General features: G+C 35.5%; 1 protein-coding gene across 3 annotated transcripts in view; it reads right to left on the reverse strand.

Moving 5' to 3' along the window:
- Window positions 1-12,802, reverse strand: part of Nkain3 (sodium/potassium transporting ATPase interacting 3) — a 601,685-nt gene that overhangs the window by 125,085 nt on the left and 463,798 nt on the right. For all 3 annotated transcript variants that reach the window (XM_021222049.2, XM_029533295.1, XM_021222050.1), the window contains exon 4: window positions 9,710-9,907. In XM_021222049.2, the coding sequence (XP_021077708.1) occupies window positions 9,710-9,907 (198 nt within the window). The remainder of the gene's footprint in view (window positions 1-9,709; window positions 9,908-12,802) is intronic.

A 12,802-nucleotide genomic window follows, 5' to 3' on the forward strand; every position in this document is an offset into this window, starting at 1 on the left:
TTAAGGGATCTGTCCTTTTTATAGCACTGTTCTCTCAACTCCAAATTGTCTCTTAAACTCAGTTCTACAAGGCATTTAATACAACTTTGTTAACAATTTCTGACTGTCCCAGGAGGAAGATTAACAGTTGGTCCCTGTCTATGTAAAGTAAAATTATACAATAAATTTTAACACTTCAATACTTAATACTTTTGTGTTTTGATCTCTACAACAATTCATTCCTCAATAATTCTACATAATTCATAAAGTAAGCATTTGCATTGAGTTATGTTTTCACAAAAATGAACACTGACAGAAAAATTAAAATTTCAAAAAAAAAAAATCATGTTGCTCTAACTAACTGTGAGCTTGCCAGTTTATTTTCCTACCTGGTATTTATTCTAAGGATGTATATGACTATTGAGTAAAGAAAATACAGTTTTGAAAAATATTTATATTAAATCTTCATTGTTTCACAGGTTATAGAAAAATGAACATAAGTAATAATGTCTTTACCAATAATAGCAAGGTATCAGAATTTTACAACTTCTGAAGGTCTCCAGGAGCCCCTTTTAAGTGGGGAATTTCAACAACCTTAATAAGGAAAATCCTAATTTTAGAATGATGTGAAAGAAGAAATTAGGTTCGTGTTCTCAGAAACTCACATTTGTAATCTTGTAAATTCTTTTGGGTAATTTTTTCCTACCTCCCTTTTCTCTGTTAGTCAGAGCAATGAAAAGCCAGAGATGGGAATCAGGGGGAAGATATTAGCTCCTTACTGCAAGTGAGTAGCTTTATGTTATATATGCATAGAGAACGCCAAGTGCAAGAATAGAATGCATCCAGACATATTTGCCCTTTGCTCTGTTACCCCATCCTTTGCCAATACCCATGATGTCACCTCCTCTACACTTTTTAGCATGCAAAATAAACACTGTTTTTTCTCCACTTTTGCATGTTTGTTTATAAGTCTTGGCAATGGTTAGGATCTTTTCTTGGATTTCTATTTCCATTGATATGTCCTAATATTTCTGTTAACATTTTTATTGTTTGTCAAAGGATTTCTTTGAGCAAATTGCTTACAAATTTAGAGCTTTAATTGTCTAAATAAATTATCAGGGATAAAAAGATTGCTCAGTGGTTAATAACCTTGACTGTTTTTGCAGAGGATCTAAATTTGGTGTTCAAACACTCATGAGAGCTCACAACTTTTAAAGACTCATGTTCAAGAGAATTCAACACAGGCCCCTACCATCCATGGGTACTGCATGAATATGTTAAACTTACATGCCAAGAAGATACATACATACATAAGATAAATAAATGCAAAATTTTTCAATATTCTCAAATTTTCATTCTGTAATACATTCAGGGTTACTAAAATTTGGAAAACATAGTACAAAGATTCCTTATATATTCATGAACCTGATTCTTCACAGAACTACATTATAATAAAAAGAACCAGAAATTAACACTGACACAATTCTGTGCTCCTGTCCACAGATAAGTTAAATTTTTCTTTTTAATTCTATTTAATCTATTTTAAAATTTGTATACATTTTAGTTAAATGGAGTCGAATTATTGTACCATTTTCCATTCTGCCTTTCAGCTCTATGACTTCTCCTTGCTCTCAAATGATGGTCTCCTTTTCTTTGACTATTGTGGCATACATATATATTTATGTGTATGTATGCACAAATATATGAGTACAATCTGCTGAGTTCATTTTCCTTGTTTGGCTGTGTAAGGTTTCTGGGCTGTGGGCTGAACACTTTGTATTGGATAACCAATGGGAAGGCTCATCCCTGGGAGGCAAGAGGCTAATTCTCCCTCTCCCAGCAGGATTGCCAGAATCCTTGATTGTAGGAAGTTCTTTGTAAGGGGAGGACCACATATATTTTTCCTTTCCGTGCTCACATTTCCACTTATAGTGCCATTGTTCTAGTCTCCTTTATGCACTCATTCCTAGGAGAGACTCTTTCACACAGACTTACTGGTTCTAACATAAATTTAAATAACAGTGGCATTGTGGTCTGTCTTCAGTCTAGGGTCACAGGTGCATTTTGCTGTCCTGTGGCTTCTGTCTCCTCTAATTTAGAAGTCTTCCTCACTCTGCTTTGGTTTTAGGTGACTACTTTATTCCAATAGCAGGATTTCTTAGAAGCTTTAATACTCTTTCTTGAGAGTAAATCTCCTCTATGTGGACAGTACATGACACTAGGGACACAACCCATTATTAGCTTGGTATTCAAACTTCCCATATGGTAGTCACCCTTTCTTTTCAGCTTTAAGCCACTGTTTAAACTAAGATTGCTCATATTTCTCCTAATTTCTTATTTTTATATCTTGTCCTATAGTATTTTTTTCTATGTAGAATTTTTTTTTTTACATTTATTCTTATCTAAGAAACATTTTAGACAAAGGCTCACAGCTTCTCTGAATGCTTCCTTCTCCTATACTTTCTAATGGCATGGAGAATTTAATTTTCTAGCTAATTAAGTAATGAAATCAATTAATGTTACATTCTTAGAAACTAATATTCATTTTATGCCTGCACTTATGCACTTTTACTGCTTTAATGGTCTACAATAGATCAAAACATACTTGAGCAAGGACAAACCAAATTCAAGCTAATTTATTTCCAACTTCTTAAACCAAGCACTCATCATACCACTTTGTAGAAAGCAGAGAGTTACTACTGTTTTTGAATGAATGGAACTACTCATTTAGAGAGAAGACAAACTGTGAAACGGCAAATTTTTCTTTATTAAATTTATACAAAAATTTGTTTGAAAGTAAATTTTTTGGAAATAATTTCACTATTATGTGTAGCAATTTTTCAACCTAATAGCTATTCTCATGAAGATATACAGAAAAAAGTCTGCCAACATCTGAATAACATAAGATTACCCTAAGGAAAATGTCAATAAAATGAAATTTCTTGCTTCTAATACCACTAAAAGCCCAAAGCCACAATATTTGTTTTGATTAATTATTAAGAAGATTTTAGTTTTTATACATTAATGGATTTTGTGCCAGATATGGTTTCTAATTAATCTTTGAGTTTCTCTGATTTAGCTGTATTTAAGTCGACTAAATGTCATAACTCAGTTTTGCATTTAGCCATGTCTAGAAAAATTATTTTAAAATAGTAGGGCAGTAGTAATTTATAAAAACTCACAAACATGTTTAGAATAGTCTGGATGTTGAAGCTTAGAAAAATGAATATCATTGTTTGGAAATGAAATGATAGCTTTTTTGACTCTGCTAGATGATTACCTTGAAGAAAAGAAACTCCATCATATATCTTATGAATATGATACAAAATTAATCTGATCTTTAGTATTCACATGATTTAAATTATTAAAACCATAGATGTTGTATAAAATGCTAGACAATATCAATGATATGTTTATACAAAACTGAGATGCTGTACAAGAATGGAAAATTGCTACATATAAATCAGATGTATCTAGAAAAAGATACATGATCCTACATAGACAGGTACAAGATCAATTGCTGAAATTACCCTGGGAGTTTTATCAGTGGGAAGGTAATGCCATATAAGTGTTAATTATGGTTCTGAAAAATTGACCCAGCATTGTGTATGTCTATAGGAGGCATACGAATTAAAATCAAGCATATGATATTATATTATTCAGCCATAAAAGGGAATGAGGTTATGAACTTTGAAAATGCTTTTAATTGAAAGAAGGCAAGTTCAAGACAATTAGCTGTGATTTCAAATTATAAGAAATGTGCATTGTAAGTAGTCCAATGAAGGAAAAAGTAAAGCTTAGAGTTAGAGAGTGCAATCATTAATCCTCATTGTCAACTTGACAGGATTCAGAACTATGGAGGGGACATTCTATAAAGTGCATATATGAGGAAATTTCCAGGAAGGTATAACTCAAGAGGGAAGTCCCATACTGAATATGGATGGCTTGGTTCTCTGGACTGAGGTCCGGGACTGAATAGAAAGAGAAAGCAAATTGAGCACTTGCATTCTCTCTATCTCTCCTGGCTGCACACATACCTTGGCCAGCTGCCCTATGCCCCTTAAGTTTTGCATGTCTTGCCATTATTTTGGACTGTATGCCTTTGCCAAGCTGAAATAAACATTTCCTTAAGTTGCTTTGCCCAGGCCTATTGCCACAGCAACCAAAGAAATATGTAACACATTAAAGAAGCAGTGCAGGCTGTGAAAGCTGACTGGAGGGGGCTCCTTTAGGAGCCGATGAGTCTGAAGCCAGTTGACGATTAATAGTTACACATATTGGTGAGTTTTCTAAAGGCAGTTAAATATATACTTCAGTGATATATAAATTGAGTATCAAAAAAAAAAAAAAAAAAAAAAAAAGCACAGGGTACTTACTGTACACACGCAAAAAAAAATCCAGATAGATTGATGCCTGAAATCAAAATCACTATTCAGACAAGAAGCATAAGCGGCTTTTACTGATCAACCATAGTTTTCTTCCTAAATATACACATCTCCCAGTAGTTTGCTATAGTAATATGTGATTCATTGGGTGAGTGAATCTTTAACTGCTTTGAGTGTTTAGACAAAGATGAATTACAGTGTACAAAGATGATGTATAAGGAATAAGTAATGACTTATATATGTACTATATATAGCATTCAGAAATGACTAAATATGATGTATAGACAAAACTCATGCATTTCACATAAATAAAATTTTCTTGGGAAAAGAACAGTTCCAAGGAGGGGTAAGAGATGGCTATGATTTTCCTCAACTGGGTACGTTGAAGGAAGTATGTAGCTGGGAAGCCCCAGCTAGAGGAAAAAAATCCTTAAACTAAAACAGCAACAATGCTTGTTAGGTTTGGCATTCATGACTTTGAAACCCTCCACTCTGAAAAACAAAATGTGATGAAAAATGATTGAGAATCTATGTTCTAGAGGGTCAAAGAAAATATTTTAAAACATTCACTCCAAAAATGCAAAAATCATTGTGTATATGTAAATATGTCTAATTCCTATGTATGTAGTGTGTATATATGTGGCAAATGGCTGTTCATGCATTGTGTATGTGTGTAATGTCTGTGCATGTGGTGTGTATGTGCATGTGTGCAACTGCATATATACACATGTGTATAATATCTGTGTATGTGGTTTTTATATGCACATGTTCATGCAAATGGGTGTGGAAGCACTTGTGCACATATGTAATGTCTATGTATGTAGTATGTACATGCCCACATGTGCAAGTGGGTATGGGAAGGTCAGTGGTTGAAGGTATTTGTCTTTCTTAATTGCTTTCCAACTTGTCTTCTGAGATTGGACGTCTCACTAAGCGCACTAGATAGAGTCGCTAGCCAGAGAGCTCTTGGAATTTGCTGTCTTTCTATGCGTGACTATTCTGAGCTTTTACATGGATCCCGAGGATCCAAAGTCAAGTCCTCACGGTTGTGTGGCAGGTACTTGAGCCATCTCCTCATCCCCTCCCTGTAAATCTCAGACAGACAGACATATGTTCTCTCACTGTTATTTTTCATATCATAGAGCTGCCAAATAAATTCACAAACCCAGTAGGAGATATGCAACTTCACTTCTCTGTGCACTTAACTCAACTCAACAATGGGCTTCTGGGAAAATGTGTGCTGTCCTTTGCCATGGCATAAGGATGCTCAGTGATATGGGTAAAGCATGAAGTCTGGAATCTGTCTATCTGGGTTTGGGGTTCACATGAACTCACAAGATATGCAACTAAGGTGAATGCATAAATCTTTGTGTCATTCTCTTTTATGTAAAATGACTATACTAACATCTATCTAATATGCATTTGGGGGATTGAATTCATACTTGTAAAACATTGAGAACCACTTAGTGCATTGCCAAGCAAATGTGAGGGGTAGAAGAGGGAGGAAGGGCAACAGTTAACTGTGCTCACTACCTTTATGGATGCACACCACTGGTAAAAAAAAATTAATTAAAAAACTAAGGCTTGCCCTTACATTTTGTCCTTCCTTTGTGTTCTATGAGTACATACTACTGAATTAGCTTTAGAGCCATCTGTGACTGTTGCTGTGAAATTGATTCTGAGACTCGAAAGGTTATCTCTACAGCCTTTGGTTATTTGACACCTTTCTCTATGCTGTTTAATATAAATTCATGCTGAGTTCTTTTGATCTGTGTGGTGGAGAACAGTAAGAGAGGAAGATGTGGCAAGAGACTCATAAGTCAAAGGACACAGGGATGATGTTAAACAACCATAGATTTCAATTTCTGATCCCAGATCCAACCATGAAGGCCACTTCTAAGATGGGAAATGGTAAGACTCAGAATCAGTGAGACCTAAGAGAAAATACTTTGACCTTGAGTACTCAAAACAACATGTGTAGAATTATTTCCAAGGAGAGATAGATAATGGTGAGTTTTAGAGTTCTTTCCCATTTTCCCAAGAGAACAAAACGAGTGATTAGATTAGTGCTTTGTAATTATCTTCCTAGCAGAGGGTGCTGGGTTTCAGTGGGGACAGAACCAGTTCTATAGGACTGTTTTGGCATTGTTGACCATCTTCCAGGTGAGAAATCAACATGTGGATCAAAACTGGACATTCAGGCCTGTGAGGAACACAGATCATCTCACAGCTGGCCCACAGTCATAGATTTCAATTTCTCATCTTGCTCATCCATGCTGCTCACAATTTAATGTAGCCATGCTGGATGAAGGCAAGATGAACTTTTGCTCAGCCTTGCACACTTACAATCCTGATTCAAAGAAAAGAGTACATGTAAACTGGTGTGTGTGTGTGTGTGTGTGTGTGTGTGTGTGTGTGTGTGTGTTTAAAACCTGATTTATGATCACCTTTGCTAGTTGTTATTTTGTCATTTCAATCAAACTTTTGTTAAGTTTTGTGAAAATTTTGACTATAGACTCCTTTTTTCTACCCCCAACCAATATCTTAAATGCAAAATTATTCAACTAGTCAGCAAAGTTGTACCCCTTTGGGCAGACTTCCTGTAATTCAGTGGAGAACAGCTGCCCTTAAATCTTTGGGAGTCCCTCTCCCAACCATCTAGGGAGTCCGAGTGAGCCTTTCCTTGGGTTCTCTTAGGTGTTTATATCCACTGAGTAGTTAGAGACACAGCACTTTGTGCAACAGCCTGAAGGTCCCTGTCACATATCAGAGTTTTTTCTTGTTTCTTGACTGTTGCCTGACCCACCCTTGACAGAGTCTTAAATATTGTCACAGTCATGGTAGCCAATCAGCACACAGGAGTCAATGAATATAGGATACAAAAGTAATTTTTTATGTGCAGATTTTAGGATATAAAAATTATAATAGTGCCCACAAGCAACTATGAAAGAGAAACATAAAAATCAACCACAACAACAATATATATATACACACAAAAGTGGTCTCCTTTTACTAATAGTTTTGTTGGTACCTACAGTTAATTTCTGGCTAAAATTATTAAGTGGTCTACTCAAAAAACTAACCATTTGTGTATTTTAAATTTAATATAATTTTAAGTATTGTTGTGATGAAATCTGTTACTATTCCTCTTCATTCCATCTGGAATATGAGCTATCCTTCTGTTCAGTGCATCCATGCTCTATTGATTACCTAGTCTCCAAGGGATTGGGTTGGTGGTGATACTACTACAGCAGTGGCTATGTTCTTATTACTTCAATTTCACCAATAACCTCTCAAAGCACAAATATAATAGTTTTTAAAACTCAGAAAACTAGAAAAGACATAAAGTACTTCCTCTAAGTGAAAATATGTATGTTCTTGTATGTATGTTCTTGACTTAAGGCTAGAAAGAAAGAAAGAGACAAAACATGCTGAGATTGCTAATATCTAATATAAATTCTTGTTGTTAACCTTTTACTGTATCTACTTAAATCTTATCCAAAGACAGACATGAGTAGGAAGAAAAGTATAAGGATCCAGGAATATCTGTAGATGACAGATTATTAGTATGGTGTATGAATTAGAAATTTACTAGATGTCTTCATGTAGTCCCTGTTGATTGGGATGGTCTACTATAATCCTATAGTTGTGAAACATATCAGAAAGCATTATATTTCAATGTAAAAAGATAAAATATTAAATACCTCACCATTCAAGTGTATTACATAGAAACTTCGGAGAGTGATGGCTAATCTGCTTATTTCCTAATGACTACATAATATAGTCAAAGCTATGAATTCATACTGGCAGCTTTGACTAGTCACTAAAATGAATTAAGAAATTCATTTATAAGTAACAAGTACATTTAGGTGGCAACCTATATGATTTACTTAGACTTTCCTTTGGGCATACTTTTATGAGGCAGTCCAAATTTTATGAAATATTCTCACCTTGTTCTGCATTTAGGTTCAAGTTACTTTATTTGGCAATTTCTTGGAAAATGGCATTTTTGTTACTACATTCTATTACATTGCAAAGTTTGGGGGTACATGCTCTCATTTTCACAAAAAATGATTAAGCAATTTATTGTGAACCTTTTTATATGAGGTTTACTTTTCTACATATGTCTAGAAAAAAATTTTGGATTTAAAAATTAATAAAAAGGCTTAGAATTAATCATTTACCACATTCTATCTGTCTGTCTGTCTGTCTGTCTATCCATCCATCCATCCATCCGCCCACCCACCCATCCACCTACACATCCATCTATATATCTATTTGTTGGTTTTTCAAGACAGGGTTTCTTTCGTGTAACAGAGCCAGCCCTGGCTGCTCGGGAACTCATTTTGTAGTCTAGGTTGACCTTCAACTGACAGAGCTTCCCCTGCCTCTACCTTCTGAGTGCTTGGATTAAAGGCATGCACCACTATGCTCCACAGTTCTTTTATATTTTAAACCAGACTAGAACAAAAAAATATTAAAGAAGGACCAGAAGGAAAAAAGTAAAGATTGATAAAATCACGTGGAAATTATGGTATATGGTACCTTGTGGGTCTCAAAGACACACTGTTATTTAGCTGAGCATGGTGACATATCCCTTAATCCTAGCACTGGGGAGTCAGAGGCAAGCAGGTCTTTGAGTTCAGACCAGCCTGATTTAACACCCAAGTTCCAGGCCAACCAGAGAAATATAGTAAGTCTCTTTCTCAAAAATAATATAAACCACTCTATGTTGTTCTTAATACTACATATTTTAAATAATTCCACTCCACACAATAGTCAGAATTAAGTAGGAGTTTCATGGAAGGAAATTACCTTAATTCCTCGTACATAACACTTTTTGTGGGCTAATCAATCCAATTACTCTGATTCTTTATGAAACTGCGAACTGACCCCAAATGTTAAAATGTTTCTGGGGACGACATTTTTTTTTTAAAGGAATGATTATTTGCAGCATGAAGTGTATTATGGTTATCTAGCCAATATAATGGTTCACATGTTTACTCTAGAACTGAAGAACACTACTTGAAGACTACATTAGCCTCACACCTTGGAGTGTCCATTGGGCAATGGACCACTTCAGGTGATGCTAATGTATTTCACTGCTTAGTGCAGGTGGGATAACAAGTTGGAAACCATAGTAACTGCTTGATTCTAAACAAAATGTCTGTGAAGAAAAATGAGGTAACCAGCTACTATGAATTGTTAATGACTCCATAACTGCTGCTGTTTCTGCTGTTAATGTGTTCTCTGTGCTTATCTGAAGCATTCACTACCTACCAGATAAAAGATACAAGATGTCAACAAAGGAGACTATCAGACAATGATTCAAAAGTGTGACTTACCGATAGCAGTATTTGTACAGCACTGTGGATGACCTCTAGGTACTGGAAATCGACGACACAGCCCGTGACTGAGACATATGTGTAGTCATCCATCATGTCATGGGCTGATGGCGGTAGCACTCTCCGGACACATCCAGGTCCATGCTCCCTCCACCATGACCGATGTACAGAGATGTTGAAGGTCATCAGATCTGTGTCCTATATGGCAGTAAACAATAGAACAAAAGGGACAATCTCATTACATCATACTTTTTGGCTTTCACATTGGAAAGAGTTCAAATAGGTGAAAGTGCAGACATGATTTTAATTTCAAATGAAGAAAGGAAGAAAACTGAAAACCAAAAATGTCATATACATGATATGTTTACACCACTGAGTTATAATCATTCAATGTAGAGTCCTTTGAATAATAACATTAGCCTTGTAAGGTTGCTACACATCAAGAGTCTAGAGGGCTTGTATTTTGCTTACATACATTTTTTATTGTGATATTATCATTGATATCATTATCCTATAATCATATTTGCAACTTCATTGCACACTAGATGATGTTGTGTAAGAATTCCATACACTATAGATGTCTCTGGGAATTTCATAGGGAATTTGTTCAGAATTCTCTCCAAATATCAAATATGTGTATGCCCATCCCTAAAGTAAAATGGTACAATATTTTCGTATAAACTATAACTATCTCTACCTAAATTCAAATCATCTCCATATTTTTTTTCATTTTTTGAGACAGGGTTTCTATGTATAGCCCTGGCTGTCCTAGAACTCACTCTGTAGACCAGGCTGGCCTCAAATTCAGAAATCTACCTTCTTCTGCCTCCCAAGTGCTGGAATTAAAGGCGTGTACCACCACTGCCCAGCTTTCCATATTTTTTAATATAATGCCTAGTACAGTAAATTCTATGTAAGTAGTTGAGGAAATAATTAGAAAATAGTTTGCAAATGTTTTGTAGAAACACAGTTTGTCTTATTGCACTATTTTTAGTAATCGATTGGTAGAATATATGCATATGAAACCCACTGATATTAGTATCTAACTATATATCCTTTACCATTTTATAGGTAGTAGTATATACTTATTATATTTACTGAAATTATAGTATACTGAATTATTATATCTTCTAAAATGAATGTCCAATTTCTAGAATCTGAGAATTATTCTTATGTATCATCAGCAAAAATTTGTAGATCAGTGGTCAGGATGTTATACTAAAATGCATGGCTGGGCCCCGACTATAATCCCAGGTACAGTTCTTCCTTCCTTCTTTCTTTCCTTCCTTCCTTCCTTCCTTCCTTCCTTCCTTCCTTCCTTCCTTCCTTCCTTCCTTCCTTCCTTTCTTCTTTTCTATTTCCAAGGCAATTTCTTACAACTAAAACTTTCCTCAAATGTGCTATGCATTGAAGAGTGGACTTGATCTACTAAACTGTCTACCACCACTTCCACATTACAGCATGTGTTATGTGTCACTCTACTTGGGTGAAATCACATGTAATATAAGCAGGCTGTAAATGGAGATGAGATATACAGAGAAAGAAAAGAAGCCAATGTGACCATAGAGGTAGACACTGGGGTGATATAAACCACTGCCAAGAAATGCCATGGACATTTGAAAGAGAATAATGAAATGAATAAATAATCTATAAAGTTAGATGGTTCACAGAACTGCCAACAACAAACTAAACACGAGAAAATTTATTTCAGATTTCTGCCTCTGGAAATGAGGGAGAAGGAATTTCTGTTGCTTAAACCAATCAATTTGTGATAATTTATTGTGACAGCCATAAGAAACTAGTGTGGGCAGAGAAAATAAATTATTATAGGTAAATTAATAGGCATAAGTTAGTAGAGCAAGCAAGGTGTAGAGTGAGGATTTGCAGCTATGAAGTCTACTTTTAGCTCTATGAACAGCATCATGTGCACTCTTTGCTATCTCTCCCATTAAACTTTTGATTATGCTCTATACCCTGAAGACAGCTATGGTTCCTTCTTCAAATATCTTTAAAAAATACATCAATAGTCAATCCAAAGGATAAAGAAGACACTCTTCAATTTTTACACCTTAAAATTTGTCAGAGTGGAAATAAAAACTACGGATTTTCCATCTTCAAGAGATGACCTTTACTCTAGCCTGAGCATCTTTAATCATAAAAGCATATCAAAATTGTTGATTGTCAACAGGAAAGTATCATTGGCCAGTTTGAAACATGACCTACTATGACAGGTCTATGTGTGTAGAAAATGTTATAAAGTTACAGTAGGCTATGTGTATAAGGTATATATGAAAAACACCCAGGCTTCAATGTGTTTTTGAAATAGGAATACATTATACTTCAGTCCCACAATCAAGGTATCTTAGGTATAGGTGAATATTAGAAAACCAAAGTCAATCTGAAAAATTTCTTGTTCCAACCATTTTGGATGCAAGACACATAATTTATATTTCTGCAAGGGCACCTGTGGCAGACTAAGATTTTAATGTTTGAATTTATGGGTGTGCTGTCGATTAGAAATTGCCTTTATGTAACTTGGTGAAAAGACAGAATGAGAGAAGGAAAAAAAAGGCCAATTACAAAGTGAGAAAGAAACATCTTTGAAAATCTTCAAAAATCAGTACAGGGCATCTGAAAAGGTCAGAGAAAGAACAGGAATAGAGTCAGTAGAAATAGCCCAGCACAGGACATCTCTGTAGAGAGCGGTTCTGATACTTTGATTGGGAGTCTACATGTGAATGATGAAGGTCCTCTTCCCCAATTGGTTCCTGTTCAATCAATAAACATGCCAGCAGCCAATGACTGGGCAGAAGAGGCAGGACTTCCAAGTTCCACCAGGCAGGCTAGGAGATGCTGGAGGAAAAAAGAAATTCACTATGCTTTCATCTTATGCTCTGACAGCATAGTGAATTTCTTATGCTCTGAAAGCATAAGAAGATAGTGAATTTCTTTTATCCTCCAGCATCTCCTAGCCTGCCTGAGGGAACTTGGAAGTCCTGCCTATTCTGCCTACCCAACCCGGGGATCCATCCCATCATCAGCCACCAAACCCAGATACTATTATTGCACATACCAGCAAGATTCTGCTGAAGG

This window comes from Mus pahari, chromosome 22, assembly GCF_900095145.1.
Source record: "Mus pahari chromosome 22, PAHARI_EIJ_v1.1, whole genome shotgun sequence".
Lineage (NCBI taxonomy): Eukaryota > Metazoa > Chordata > Mammalia > Rodentia > Muridae > Mus > Mus pahari.